This window comes from Ciona robusta, chromosome 4 (genome assembly GCF_009617815.1).
Source record: "Ciona robusta chromosome 4, ASM961781v2".
Taxonomy (NCBI): domain Eukaryota; kingdom Metazoa; phylum Chordata; class Ascidiacea; order Phlebobranchia; family Cionidae; genus Ciona; species Ciona robusta.
The window spans coordinates 3,286,287-3,301,483 of NC_143238.1; the positions used below are offsets into that span (position 1 = coordinate 3,286,287).

Here is a 15,197-nt window from a genome sequence, read left to right on the forward strand (position 1 = left end):
CCAATTGATTAGATAGGCTCAGGGTTGAACTTTTTAAAGAGCCCCAATTGATTAGATAGGCTCAGGGTTGAACTTTTTAAAGAGCCCCAATTGATTAGATAGGCTCAGGGTTGAACTTTTTAAAGAGCCCCAATTGATTAGATAGGCTCAGGGTTGAACTTTTTAAAGAGCCCCAATTGATTAGATAGGCTCAGGGTTGAACTTTTTAAAGAGCCCCAATTAATTAGATAGGCTCAGGGTTGAACTTTTTAAAGAGCCCCAATTGATTAGATAGGCTCAGGGTTGAACTTTTTAAAGAGCCCCAATTGATTAGATAGGCTCATGGTTAATTTTTTGAAGAGCCCTAATTAGTTAGATAGGCTCAGGGTTAAACTTTTTAAAGATCCCCAATTGATTAGATAGGCTCAGGGTTAAACTTTTTAAAGAGCCCCAATTGATTAGATAGGCTCAGGGTTGAACATTTTAAAGAGCCCCAATTGATTAGATAGGCTCAGGGTTGAACATTTTAGCCTCAATTGATTAGATAGGCTCAGGGTTGAACTTTTTAAAGAGCCCCAATTAGTTAGATAGGCTCAGGGTTAAACTTTTTTTAGGCTCAGGGTTGAACTTTTAGCCCCAATTGATTAGATAGGCTCAGAGTTGAACTTTTTAAAGAGCCCCAATTGATTAGATAGGCTCAGGGTTAAACTTTTTAAAGAGCCCCAATTGATTAGATAGGCTCCGGGTTGAACATTTTAGCCTCAATTGATTAGATAGGCTCAGAGTTGAACTTTTTAAAGAGCCCCAATTGATTAGATAGCCTCAGGGTTAAACTTTTTTATAGAGCCCCAATTGGTTAGATAGGCTCAGAGTTGAACTTTTTAAAGAGCCCCAATTGATTAGATAGGCTCAGGGTTGAACATTTTAAACTTTTTTATAGAGCCCCAATTGGTTAGATAGGCTCAGAGTTGAACTTTTTAAAGAGCCCCAATTGATTAGATAGGCTCAGGGTTGAACATTTTAAAGAGCTCCAATTGATTAGATAGCCTCAGGGTTAAACTTTTTTATAGAGCCCCAATTGGTTAGATAGGCTCAGAGTTGAACTTTTTAAAGAGCCCCAATTGATTAGATAGGCTCAGGGTTGAACATTTTAAAGAGCCCCAATTGATTAGATAGGCTCAGGGTTAAACTTTTTTATAGAGCCCCAATTGGTTAGATAGGCTCAGAGTTGAACTTTTTAAAGAGCCCCAATTGATTAGATAGGCTCAGGGTTGAACTTTTTAAAGAGCCCCAATTGATTAGATAGGCTCAGGGTTGAACATTTTAAAGAGCCCCAATTGATTAGATAGGCTCAGGGTTGAACATTTTAGCCTCAATTGATTAGATAGGCTCAGGGTTGAACTTTCTCAGGGTTGAACTTTTTAAAGAGCCCCAATTGGTTAGATAGGCTCAGAGTTGAACTTTTTAAAGAGCCCAAATTGATTAGATAGGCTCAGGGTTGAACCTTTTAGAGCCCCAATTGATTAGATAGTCTCAGGGTTGAACATTTTAAAGAGCCCCAATTGATTAGATAGGCTCAGAGTTAAACTTTTTAAAGAGCCCCAAGTGATTAGATTGAACTTTTTAAAGAGCCCCAATTGATTAGATAGGCTCAGGGTTGAACTTTTTTATAGAGCCCCAATTGGTTAGATAGGCTCAGGGTTGAACTTTTTAGAGCCCCAATTGATTAGATAGGCTCAGGGTTGAACATTTTAAAGAGCCCCAATTGATTAGATAGGCTCAGAGTTGGAACTTTTTAAAGAGCCCCAAGTGATTAGATTGAACTTTTTAAAGAGCCCCAATTGATTAGATAGGCTCAGGGTTGAACTTTTTAGAGCCCCAATTGATTAGATAGGCTCAGGGTTGAACATTTTAAAGAGCCCCAATTGATTACATAGGCTCAGAGTTGGAACTTTTTAAAGAGCCCCAAGTGATTAGATTGAACTTTTTAAAGAGCCCCAAGTGATTAGATTGAACTTTTTAAAGAGCCCCAATTGATTAGATAGGCTCAGAGTATTAAAAGTTTTTGAGCCCCAGTTATTTAAACAGGCTCCCAGGGTTGATGTCACATCATTGGAGTAGAGGTTGTATAGCGATTATGAACACGCATAACATCTGTACAAAATCAATTCCCCTTCATTGGCATCTTTGCGAAACAAAGACAAAAAGAAAAAAAAAACGAAAAAACCAGAGCTCCGCGCAACGTATAAAATAAAATAAAAGGCGCTAGCGAGTAAAAAAGACAAAAATAGTAAAAATCGGTAACGAACGCAAGAAACAAAAATGCCACTGACTGGGAATTAATACGCACATCATGTATGCAAAAACGTCCGACACTCCATGCTGTAAGCCTCTTATCCGCCGCAATGACAACCCTATTTAAAAGACTTGGAAACCCAAGTTTAGAATTTGTATTAGCATTATCATCCATGTGGAAACCCAAGTTTAGAATTTGTATTAGCATTATCAGCCATGTATACCTTTATATCAATTTTAACTCTTAATCCCTTTAGGTTCCCAAATCAAAATACTTAGTTTAATTCAAAACAGGCCATTCAAATCTTTCATATACACATACATTTATGGCTAACCTAATAATTTATGGGCAATTCAAAACAGGCCGTTCAAATCTTTCATATACACATACATTTATGGCTAACCCAATAATTTATTCCCATATGCATCAGTGAACCTCACATTTTAACTGCTTCGTAATCCCAGGTTTCCAAATCAATTTGTTTATTCCAAAACAGGCTGTTTGAACCTTTCTAATATACATACAATTACGGCTAAGCCAATAATTTAAAATATATTCACACGTCAGCATCCAGACGTATACCCATGAGCCAATAATATCATTTTTAAATCGTTCTTGTAAAATTAAAGTTACAAATACCTTTTCATTTACCCATGTTATGACGTCATCATGACGTAAAGTCCTCCCAGACAATTTTTATTAATAATTACAGTTTAACAGACGTTTAACCCATAATACAGTGCAGTAGCACTTATATTGATATCATTATGATGTAATAATCCCCTCCCAGAAAATGACGTCATTACAGTGACGTCACCGAAATACACACACCATGGGCTCTGAATATTACAGTTCACTTCGTGTAATGTATATTGTAAATGTGTAAAAATACATACAGTAAACACCACAAACGCCCAACACCACCATACCCCACCCCATACAATACAATAAGCATAGCAACATCATTCTCTATGGGCCAATACAATATTAATAAATATTAGAACCGCTTTTAAACCGCCGCCGCAAACCGTCGCAATAACTATTTTTTGGTTACGAAGGGGAAAACTGCACAAGAACGGATTTTGGGAGCTAACATATCTTGCTTTAACGCAAGTTTGATCGAACCTATAGTGATCTCAGGAATCACTTTCCGCCGCAACAGCGTCGAGTTTGCGTCGCATATTCGCGCTTGTTGTCAATTCAAAAAAGGAATGACAACATAAACGGATACCTGAAAACAAAATCATTTGTTAGTGGTTTTAGGGGGGACCTAACAGGGGGGCTAACATTTTATTAATTTTTAATCCCTACCCTAACCCTAGTCGCAGGTTTGGCGCCTAATTGTTTTGCAGTGGGACCCACCAGCTTTCGCTGACCGGACTTTTAACCACCGGCGTGTTGGAATATGGTTTTCGCAAACCAGGCACTGCTTGTTTGGCCTGAGTGCAATGACACGTGTTGTGCCGGCCGCGGGTGCAGTGTCCCAGTTCTGTCTAACTTAAACTTCCTATCAGCGATCCCTAGTTATAGCGATGTCACTTCTATCTATCTGATGCCGACTGTCCGGCCTTGCTGTTAAGTGACACCCAAGAGTATGGGTTAAAGTTGGGTGAAATCTGACCTGCGCGCACCGTTCTTATGCAGCTTGTTTACACACACATACACATGGAGAAATAAAACCCAAGATTCCCAACCACGTTTCATTACTAACGTGTACAAAGGTGGACATTATACTTTTGATCTCCGTATATAGTTCCCCACCCCACACCACACAGTGTACCACATAAACATTCAATTTTAAACAAGCATTCAATAAAGTATAGGGGACTTTTATGCTACAGCTCACATAAGTTAGTAATTACATTGACTAAGAATAAATCTTAGTCTGGGTATGCTATGGCTCCATCTTCGCACTTTAGCTTCTGTTCCGTCTTTGTCTTCCATCTAAAAATGTAATAAAACGTCAGATTTGATTATTAGGTTGCTATTTTAAGTTTAGTACAGCCTGGATCACCAATACTTGTATAAAATTTAAACGCGAGTTTAAGTTTTCAATACAAAACAACGTGGTAAATACCTTCGCCTTTTCTTCCTCCAGCTGTTCTTTTATTTCGCGTAATATTCTTTTGGCATTATTTGCTCATAGAACCAACTGGGTGACGTCATTTGTAGTGTGACGTGATATCTGTGACGTAAAACTCAGATTAAAACATAAATTGCGAAGAATAAAATAAAGCAAGAACATCATACATTGATTTGTAATGTCCTCGCGTGGTCAACGACAGGCGTTACAACACGGGTGCAATATTTCATACACCTCGTGCCGGCTTATGAACTAACATATGTTACTTTCTTGGAGCTTTCATTGCATAAAGGATGGCATAAATGAAAACCAACGTGAATAGAAGATAGCAATTGAAACAGTTGTCAGGAGTTCAGTGGTCATTAAACTTAGCTTACCAAAATATTATCAGTGGTTCACAGAGACAGCTTCGTACCAATATACTCGTATATAGCAGAGTAGATGGCGTAGTGTCTGGATCTGTAATGATAAAGCATTAATTAATTTAAATACAAAGTGTTAAGTAGGTTGTGATATGAATGCGCATAAGCTGTATTTTTATGCGTTTTGCTGCGTTATGGTTACCAAAATAAAACTGAACGACAGATGGCAATAATATTGGCTTATTTGAATTTATTTTACTATCCACAACAAGATGGGAGTACTCTGGGGTAAGATGGGACAACTGAGGTCACAATATCCAATTATGGTGTTTTAAACAATTGACACAAGTCTGTACCAGTCATTGAGGATGCAGTTTTATTATTTGAATGTTCTTTGTTTACTTTTGAATAGGACGAGAAATAAAAAATATGTCCCATCTTCCCCCACCCTACTACATAACTTTATTTGCGAGCAAGAGAAAGGCGGGAGCAGAAACTTACCCACTTAACGTGGATCGCATGCGTTGGTTCTATGGAGCATTTCAAGATGATCCCGCTTCGAACACAACTCTGTAATGGTAAAACTACCGTTAATATAATTCTAAATCCATTGTAAACAAATATTAATACAGTGATAACTGAAAATTAGGGGTAATGGTCAAATTCTGGCATATTTCTCAGTCCCTTGGCGTGGCAAGCAATACAAGCCTTCGTCAATACAGATGAATGTTAACCGCACGGCCAAGATATAGAGAGACACGCAGTATATTATGATGGTTATGTAAATTTGCAATTACCGAATATGCAGGTCAACTGTGCGGTAACGATCTTGTGGATATGTCGTTTCGGAGTTAATTCAACTTTCTCCTTGCATGTACAGGTAGGATTGCTGTAATAACAATATCGGTAAAACAAATGTTTACGAATCTCGTCCATAAAACGTAGTTAGACGTATAAAAAGTGTTCAGATTTTATCAGACAATGCTTTAATATTGAGTCGCGTCATCTACATTAAACAGCAAGTTACCAAATTAAAAATATGTACTCTGGCAAATTTTTGCTTTAATTTTTAAGTAGCGACAAGGGGCTTCTCTAAAACACGCAATCTACGCAATCTACGCAATCTTCTCTAAAACACGCAATCTACGCAGTCTTGTTTTGTCAAATTGGTACACCAAGTTTTTTTAATAAATAAATAAATATATTAATTAACTAAATATGTCCTAAAATAAAATAACGCAATCTATTGAATTAACACATTGCGCCACCTTTCGGTCAAGTCACGCAATCTACACAATCTAAGTCTTAGATTCTGTAGATTGCGTGACTTGACCGAAAGGTGGCTCTTAGATTCTAAGATATATACATAATCTGCACAGACTAATTTTGTGAAAAAATTACCAAGTTTTTTTCAAATAAATTTATCTAACCCCTAACTTCTAACGCCTGACCCCCCCAAAAAAACAATAAAAAAATTCAACAAAATGACACTTAACGACAATTGCTTCAACCCAGTGGTCACTAATGGGTTGTCCAAATTATCAGCCATATATAAAAAAATGAAAAAATCCAAAAAAAATAATTACCCACAAAGTAACATACATGGCAACTCGTAAGCTGGCACGAGGTGTTAAACCCGTGTGATAACGACTGTCGTTTTCCGGCCACGCGAGGATAAAGTAAGTTACATTCATTCATTCAAAATGTTCCGACAGCAGAAATCGAAACCGTGCTACACAATTGCAAAATCAGAACCTTAACCACTAGACCAGAGCGTTTATATACGGACTCTGCCCTAGACTACCTAGCAAATTGAAAAAAACTGTGTTGAACGAGTACTTTTAAACATAAAGTTCACGTTTGATGACGTTCAGCTGCAATGCATACTTTAAATTTGTCGTTAACTGTCTACCGTGTTGTTCTGTAGATTGAGTTGATATTCTGAGTATACCACAGTTGAATAAAAGATATTTTTTTTTAAAAAGACTTGGTTTATTTTTAACAAAATTAGCCTGTGCAGATTATGTATATATCTTAGATTGTGTAGATTGCGTGACTTGACCGAAAGGTGGCGCAATGTGTTAATTCAATAGATTGCGTTATTTTATTTTAGGACATATTTAGTTAATTAATATATTTATTTATTTATTAAAAAAAATTGGTGTACTAATTTGACAAAACAAGACTGCGTAGATTGCGTGTTTTAGAGAAGATTGCGTAGATTGCGTAGATTGCGTGTTTTAGAGAAGCCCGCGACAAGAGACATGGTTCTATAGTAAAGATAAAAGCTCACTTTTAAAGTTGCCAATCCAAAGCTGCGGTGGCTGTCACTCAAGGCATCTTTATTCGTGATCGAGATACGATTGATGTGATTTGAACACAAGAGACTTCGGTCTGTATTGCTTCAGTGTGATTCAAACAATTCAAAACTTTATTAAATTATTTTTTATATTAGCCAGCTGTAAATTTAACTTTAAATATTAATATAAAAATTAATAGACTATTTATAAAATTCTGCATATTCAATGCTAAAACAAACCCTTTTCATAACAGGTGCTGCCCTTACTTAACTATACATTTTAACTTGAAATGCTTAACGCTAACGCATGTTCCAACACGTGGCAGTTCAAAAGAATAAATCGCGTTCTAAGTTCACATTCACAAAACTGAAAATGTGATGATCACGTGGAAAGGTGGAGGCTATCGATTGGTTAATTCCTGGGAGCAATGCTTGGGATTGTGACGTAACAATGCTAAATTGTATTTCGCGCGAATAACAGCGCCCAGTGTTGCCCTGTAAAAACACTAAGGCGCGACTTTCATGATAGGGTTTTATAAGCAATAAGTTAACTTAGGGTAACACTGAATCTATTTATAGTAACAGCGAATTGTGATGATTACTGCAATAATTGTTTCGCCGGAATTCCTACGATTTGTGTAATCACCCAGTAAACAAGCAAGTCACAATATAGAAACACTATAAACAATGTATTTACAGATTGTACCAAAGTTTCAAAAACTATACAGATATACATTTGTTCGATATTTGATTATATTAAAGTGTAATAGGGGTCATAACCTCTGTGTTAGTGTACATACTTCGTGTTACTTTGTATAAAATCATATTTAACTCGTATTGGTGGTTATCGGTTTACGGCCATTTATACGTCGTTCCTATATTTACACATGAATATGATTTTTCCTATAATTTTGTTCGTTACATTTTTGAACAGGCAAAGGACACTTGTTTTGCCGCCGCTGTCGTTTCAATGCTTGTCACGGCCATATTTTATTTCAGACATTTTTCCCTGATGTGCGTATGCTCTTTATTATATTTTCACTAGCTATAAACTTGAAATGTCTGGTTTTAAAACATGAAATCCGTTTATTAAGTGTAGTTGAACTGAAGCTTAAAAACGCTAAAGGAAAGTAATACAAATATTACAATAAATGCATCACATGCAGTGCAACTATAAACACGATTCAGTTTTAGGAGCTTGAGTTCCGCTGTCGATTTCAGCCGTTGGCTTCGACGGAGCTTGGTTTCGTGGTTTGAGAGATTGAGTATGCAACTTTATCTTTCTATGATTCGGTTTGCACGATACAAGCTTTTTCAACCAAGCACGAAATTTCGAATCTTGTCCACTGTACACTAACACGTTGACGAGGCTGCAATTGTATGGTTATGTTGAACGCAAAGTTATGGTTGAATGTTAAACAACAATACATAAGGTGTTAACAGTTTATGAATGACATCACCATTTTAACGATGCTGTTAAATTATTACAGTACGCGGAAGTAATTATTTTAAATAAACTCGCAGCGTCACTACTGAGAATAAACTGTTGTAAACAATATTCAATAAAAAACCACATTGTAAACTGTTCAAAAATTAAATGGAGCTGAGGTTTTACTAATCTCAATTTATCGATATAAATTTTTCGTACAGAACTGTTGCGCAGTCAAACGAGAAGCACCGGTAACGTCATAAAGTGAAATATAAAAGACAATTTTAGATGTACAGGCCATCTCAGTAAAGCTGTTCAAACAACAATTATTAAAAGTGACTTCAGTTTTCGTTCATTGTTTCTGCTAGTTTGCGAATGATTCATTAGCATACCTGTTTGCCCAGTAGATGTAAAATCCAACGACGCTTGGTGTTGATACCGTTTTACATGAAATGACATTCGCATAAAACAGAATGACTACAACGACTGTTGGAACTGCAGAAGGCGTGTTAAAGTTACAAAAAAGTTATAATTTTCAAGTTAGGTTACAAATAAACGACCAACCTATTGTGACGGTGAACCCAATCTGCATTATAGCAACTGTTTTTATTAATTTTGCTTCTTTCTTTTTTAATAAATCCTTGTCCGTGCTCATTGCCAAATAAGCAGAGCGCATAAAAGACCGTCGACTGTACACTGCTGAAGTGACCGTTAAAACAACCTAAAGTTCGTGAAATTAGAGAGCATATGTTCGCCTTTTAATGCATATGTATGAACGTACCATGAGACAGTACGGCAAAACAGTGAAAACGAAAACTAGTGCGAGTGCTGCACCCGATGAGCTGTTGTTGGTACTGCTGTAGTTCCGGAACGATGGATAGAAGATATTTGTTACGTGGTGATACGTGTAGGTGTACGTATCAGGAAACCATGCTAAAAATTAAGGAAAGGATTTGACTTTATACTTGCGAGTTATTATTACAGCAGTAGGGTAAGGGAAGACATTTTATTCCCCCTACCTCCCCCCCTGCTATATTACTTTTGAAAACACCATTTATGTAGACACTAACCTGGCACAGTGGCAGAAATCCCAGCCAATATCCAAGTTAGGACGAGTCCAAACGCTACGTGAGCGTTACTCTGTATTTTGTATCTCATTGGGTACGTCACAGCGAAAAGTCGCTGCCCGCTGAAGTATAATAGATGGAAGAGCGATGACATGATGCTCGTCAAGAAAAACATTCCTCCAATAATTGCTTGAGGGGAATCTTGATACAAAAGCTGTTTCATGTCCAGTTCTTGCGACGTTGAGTTTATCGTCCAGCTGACGTTGTAAAGTACGACGCCGAAAATTTGGATTCCTGGAACGGAAATGCCAAGAGATAGGAACGAGTTTTAAGTTTACTTTTACAGTGCTATACTAGTGCTGATTTTACCAAATAGGCCATGACACATATAGTATGTGAAAATACGTATGTTATTGTGAAAAGAAAATCAGAGTAACGGAAGCTGTAGCGTTCGGGCTTTTTATTAAGGTTCGGGTAATCTGCAGACTGCAGACAGTGGGAGTCACCTGTGAACAAATCTGCAATTGCCAACGAAGCTTTCATGATGTTAGATTTGTCTGGATTCGATTTCCTGACGTTGTGACAAAACACGAGCGAGTTTCCTATCAAAATCATCGCACCAAGAACAACACAAGCAAATATGAAGAAACCAGCCCCGATCATGCTGCATTCATCGCATTCCACCAAAGTTGTGTTGGAACATACATTGTAAGCTGAATACGAACAAAAACTCGGGAATCCGCATAGGCTGTTTGTATGTACAGTGATGTTCGAAACAAAAGAAGTTTGTATAATTGAGGACATTTCCCGATATGGAATTAAGTTGGGCACTGCAAAAGGAAAATCTTCTGATTTATTCCGCACCACTCGCAATGGTGGCGAAGTCAGTTGCAACATAATATTTTTCATAATTCACTCCTGCAAAAAAACAACAAAATATCCCGTTTTCACTACAAATATATATCATTAATTAAAACTGCAATTTTGCGCATCGCCTATACTGAGTATTCAACCTAATGTCTGACTGCTGCGTATCCTTGCTTTACCATTTATAAACTGGTTTACAGAAAAATGTTATATACATATCATACAGTTTTATGCATACGTCAATCATGAAGTCATGGTTAAACTTAGAACGACAAATGCATAATTTCCGTCCTAGGAATTTATGAATGACATCAGAATGCTAATGAAGCTGTTGGTCATTAGGTAGCGGAAGTAAATTTTTAAATCACAAGGTGAAGGAACAAAGTAACAACATTCTCCTCGCCGTATAGCACAGTTGGTTAGGGCGCCTGCCAATTACCCAGAGGTAGTGGGTTCAGGGCTCTTCGCTGTTACCATTGCGGTCGTGTATGTTCTTACCAATGGCGGGTTGTCCAAATTTTTAACCACACATAAAATAATATATTTGGTGACTAGTATAAGCTGGCACGAGGTGTATAAAACCAAGACCTGTGTTTAACGACTGTCGTTTTCCGTCCACGCGAGGATAAAGTAAGTTAACACTTTATGCTTGTTGTCGAACAACCGTCATTTTAAACATTTGTTTAAATATAAAAAGTGGTTGGTTATTTTTACATTTGATTTACACAGTGTGTCAAGTAGATGTTTCCAAAATATTTATTTGCATTCTGGTCTTTTATGTATATTCACGCATGGTGGCAGTGCTGTATAGGCTATACATGTCGTTCGACAGTCTCTGTGACAACTTGCTTAACAAAGATCATTTGCCTAGACTGCCAACGAAACCATGTATTTTTTGTTAAAATAGTAATATTTGTTGTGAATGAATGTAACTTGCTATATCCCCGCGTGGCGGAAACCAATGGTAGCAGCGACGAGCTTTGAATCCATAACCTCTCGGATAGAGGTACACGGCGTACATTGAAACTTGTGATTGTTTTGATTATTTTATGACACCAAGACCAAACGATATATATAAAATAGCAGTTGTTCTATAATGCATTACGTGAGAACTGCCACACCAAATCGTTAACCTATTTATTGTACCCACTATGTTGGTGCATTTTTATATTGATTGTCATGCATAAGAATAGCTTAACAAATTCTTAATTAATAATTAAACCAACGGCTGAAGTGATGGCCTGCACTTCAATTTGTAACGTCTCAATTATATTCCGGAAATGAAGTTTAAAAGTGTTTTTCTCGCCAAGTTCGCTCCCCGCAGCAATAAATATTGTTTGCTATGATGTCGAACTGTTTGGTGCATAACATCGTCGATTGGCATGTCAGTTTAAACGTCAATGAGCATTTCAATGTGAGACACTACTTTAAGAATTGCAAGCGAAATGCAGAAGTTCTGAGAACATAGAGAGTGCTGTACACAGAGAATCATATCGTAGACTTTGTTATAGTCTGTTTTGACTAACGACAGCCATGGATAAAAAGTTATGCATTAAAGGACAAAGGTGGTTTCTTGTTTAGTTTACTTTAACATGCAGGCGTGCGGAATGACAGATGACCAGGAAATTCTCTATAAGTTAAATCTGGTTTTGGTTAAATTTACTTAAAGGAGAAAAGATTTTGATTTCCTTCTAAATCTTGGATCTATAAGTTTAATCGCTCTCATTCACATAGACGGAGTTATTGGCATCTTATATACAAAGACGGTATAAATACAGGAAAATAAAGAAATTCAAAATTTCATTTGCACTGATTTAACCACTGCAGATCGTTGCGGCGATTAAAACGGTCAAATTAAAAGCTAAAAACTATTGCTTTAAGGCAAATAGCTTATAGGCGTTCAGGCGGCATAAATATGTATAAGTACTCAAAATTTTGCAAAAAAGGTTAGAGCAGAGTATAGGTCGCATATGGTTGTTACAATGTTTTACGATTGAGTAAAACTAAAATATTTCAATTTTAAATATAAAACAAAATAATACCTAATTTTGTAACACATTTTACAGGTTGAAGAATTATAAAAAATGTCTCAATCGATACGCTTGATGCTATTTATTTTTATTGGTTGGGCTTTTCTGGGCAAAACCACAGGTGAAGAAATAAGCACAGTCTGGAAATTGAACGCAACAGAAAGTACGAATGATACAGTTACGCAATTCCCAACGCAAGAAGGTATATAGGCTAGTGTCCTTAGTTTATAGTTTAGGTTGGGGTAGTATGAAGCATTTTGTTCTCTATTACATCGAATTGGCAATATTAAATTAAGAATAATTACATTATTTAACCGTACGTGTTCCAGGTCATAAGCCTTCACAAAAGCTCAATAGATGCGAAGAAATCAAACGAGTGTATTATAGAGAATGGAACTCACCAACGACTGCAAAGTATCTGACCAACTATCTGGACAAACTTAAAAGAGAAAATTGTTCTGAGTTCGTTAAGCAATGTAATGTACAGACGTTTGCATTCAACGACTTTACGAAGCTTGTGTACAAGCGATGGTGCAATTTCACTGGATTTCAAGACATGTGTATGCCCGATGTAAAAGAAGCAACGCAATGTATTTTAAATTGCTCTCTAAGTTGGTCTCAGTTGGTGGACAAGCTCGGAAGAATGAAATTAACAGAAGAAATCATCCTACGACCGTGTATTCAAGTTACAATGTATGGTGCAGTTGCTCAAAACCAAAGTGAAAATAAAAACACCTACCACGAACTACATCTGATAACGGTGCCATTTTGTGGTATTGTTTGGTGTGGATTCGATAATAGAAATATACAGAAGCACCATATCTCTCACTGGACGTGTATGCCGCAAATGTAAGTAAACAAACGGTATATCGTCGAGTGTATGGTAGGGTGGGGTAAGGTGGTACATGTTTTCATAATCTTTTCTCGTCCTATTTGTTGTTAAACAAATAATATTTACAGAATTAAAAAAACGCGTTCTCACGCTTCTAAAAACCGTGTAAATTGTTCGAAGCACGATCAGTAAATATGTGTTTTGATGCTATAACGGTATCACCACCTTACCCCACAGTACCATAATATATTTTTTTAACATTTATTTGCAGATGTCGTACGAATGTCATTATCATCTACGTCTTCTGTGGGATTTTAAGTTTCTTTGTTATCATTGCGAACGCATCTGTGTTGGGCGTGACCATACTGAATAAGAACTTACGTCATAGTCAGGGAATTTATAAAATGTCTCTTGCAATCGCGGATTTATTGGTCGGATTGGTTGTCCTGCCAACCTTCCCTAAAAGCATGTCCAATCACTATCAATACGACCAGGTACAAGGCACGGATGCGTGGGTGGAATCTGGTGTCAACAACACCTGGACCGATACATACATGCCGCAGGCAACTTCTAGCTTCACCTGGTCTTACTTACGAGCTATTGGGTTTTTCTCAACGGTCTCGTTCATGACATCAGTGTACTCACTTTTGATGGCCAGTTTCGATCGTCTGAGTGTCGTTCGTCTTCACCTTAAATATTCAAAAGAAGATTCCAAGCGATTTGCGGTTCGTGCATGCGTGGTTTTGTGGCTCGTCAGCGCATTTTTCGGTTCCCTTCCATATTATGTAAGTACTCTAAACTACACTCTCATTGCGTCAGTGTTTATTGCAAGCTCTGGGTCATCCGCCTTGTACCTTTATATTGTCACATTTGCACTACCGCTTGTTACCCTGTGGGGGACATCGATTGCCACGTTATGGATCACAAGGAAACATTCCCGGGTGGCGAGAAACATGTTCGCTCAAGGTACAAACAAAGCTGGGAAACATACAAACACAGAGACACGACTAGCACGGACTCTCGGAATTATGGTGATGGTTTTTACTCTCAGTTTGGTACCAATACTGATTTCTCTTCTGCTGCCATTTTTTCTGAGAGACGTCTACGTCAAGCGTCCTGAACAGTTTAACCAATCCACTTTCTCGGCCTTAAACTCGTTCGAGTTCGTCGCTGTTTTGATCCTGGTCTGCAACAGCATGTGGAACTTCTTCATCTACAGTGGCAGGAACGCCGACTTCCGCACGGCAACTAAAGATATGTATATGCAATTGTGGGAGAAGCTTGGTTTAAAAAAGCTAACGGGTGCGTGTTTTCAAACTTGCCGAAGAAATACGGACGATGAGAACACAAGGGAAAATCGGGTTCTATCTGTTTCAGATTCGAAGTTCTGGACGACGATAACTACGATTCAACGGACAGCTCGAAAAAAGAAAAGTACGAATGGCAATTCTGACGAGCCAGACGAGAACGCGGTATAGGAAATTTCTTCAGCGTGATTTTCATCGACAAATACATATCATTATATCGAAAATCGTCTTCTAGTGTTTTTGTTAAATATGTAGAAATGTATCAAAACGTGGTAAACTTGCGTTAAGCCAAGTCGCAATTATTAAATGCCAACATGTCGTTTCGTTGATAATTTATCAGGCGTGCGTGCGAAGGATTTCAAAATAGACTGTATGGCTGGAGACTGAAAAATGAGAACCATGTCCTGGGACTGACAGAGTGAATGATTATTTGTTGTTTGGCGTCTAAACAAGCTTGAATAATTCAGTGTTGCTGCCAAATCATGAGTCACTTAAGCGCAAATGCCCTTTTATTGCCAATCTTTAAGTATCTTAGTGACATTGAAAAAGTGTCACTTTAAGATTAACCAGTTTGTATGGTTTATATTTAAGAAAAAAAAGTTTCTACCAACACGCTAGATGAATGTTTTACTGCGTTTGCCATCTA

At 37.4% G+C, this 15,197-nt stretch overlaps 2 protein-coding genes and 2 long non-coding RNA genes across 5 annotated transcripts; 1 reads left to right on the forward strand and 3 right to left on the reverse strand.

The window, feature by feature from the left end:
• Positions 1–3,604: 3,604 nt before the first annotated feature.
• LOC149736680 (uncharacterized) lies at positions 3,605–4,818 on the reverse strand. Its single transcript, XR_016384982.1, has 3 exons — positions 4,736–4,818; positions 4,353–4,460; positions 3,605–4,219 (listed from the first exon to the last, which is right to left on the reverse strand). It is a non-coding gene; the product is annotated as an uncharacterized LOC149736680 (long non-coding RNA).
• A 403-nt stretch (positions 4,819–5,221) lies between these two features.
• On the reverse strand, positions 5,222–7,175 carry LOC149736681 (uncharacterized). The gene is made up of 3 exons (XR_016384852.1): positions 7,014–7,175; positions 5,518–5,609; positions 5,222–5,290 (listed from the first exon to the last, which is right to left on the reverse strand). It is a non-coding gene; the product is annotated as an uncharacterized LOC149736681 (long non-coding RNA).
• An 862-nt stretch (positions 7,176–8,037) lies between these two features.
• LOC149736682 (uncharacterized) lies at positions 8,038–10,452 on the reverse strand. The gene is made up of 6 exons (XM_089876397.1): positions 10,022–10,452; positions 9,519–9,809; positions 9,230–9,381; positions 9,013–9,169; positions 8,841–8,943; positions 8,038–8,389 (listed from the first exon to the last, which is right to left on the reverse strand). Exons 1-6 carry the CDS (start codon positions 10,422–10,424, stop codon positions 8,191–8,193), a joined length of 1,305 nt encoding a protein of 434 aa, XP_089732523.1. The 5' UTR covers positions 10,425–10,452; the 3' UTR covers positions 8,038–8,190.
• A 1,786-nt stretch (positions 10,453–12,238) lies between these two features.
• LOC149736683 (uncharacterized) lies at positions 12,239–15,018 on the forward strand. Of its 2 annotated transcripts, XM_089876374.1 has the most exons (4): positions 12,239–12,614; positions 12,742–13,261; positions 13,516–14,546; positions 14,622–15,018. In XM_089876374.1, exons 1-4 carry the CDS (start codon positions 12,467–12,469, stop codon positions 14,720–14,722), a joined length of 1,800 nt encoding a protein of 599 aa, XP_089732500.1. In that variant the 5' UTR covers positions 12,239–12,466; the 3' UTR covers positions 14,723–15,018. The 2 variants fall into 2 exon arrangements, with proteins under 2 accessions (XP_089732500.1, XP_089732499.1); XM_089876373.1 differs by having other exon boundaries at positions 12,250–12,614; positions 13,516–15,018.
• Positions 15,019–15,197: the final 179 nt, after the last annotated feature.

Coding starts and splice junctions, on each gene's coding strand:
- LOC149736682 (XM_089876397.1), bottom strand. CDS start 10,424: ATGAAAAATATTATGTTGCAACTGACTTCGCCACCATTGCGAGTGGTG. Junction 9,810..10,021: donor AATTGCAGATTTGTTCACAG/GTGACTCCCACT, acceptor TTTCCGTTCCAG/GAATCCAAATTTTCGGCGTC. Junction 9,170..9,229: donor TTTTGCCGTACTGTCTCATG/GTACGTTCATAC, acceptor CACGAACTTTAG/GTTGTTTTAACGGTCACTTC.
- LOC149736683 (XM_089876373.1), top strand. CDS start 12,467: ATGTCTCAATCGATACGCTTGATGCTATTTATTTTTATTGGTTGGGCT. Junction 12,615..12,741: donor GCAATTCCCAACGCAAGAAG/GTATATAGGCTA, acceptor TACGTGTTCCAG/GTCATAAGCCTTCACAAAAG. Junction 13,262..13,515: donor TGGACGTGTATGCCGCAAAT/GTAAGTAAACAA, acceptor ATTTATTTGCAG/ATGTCGTACGAATGTCATTA.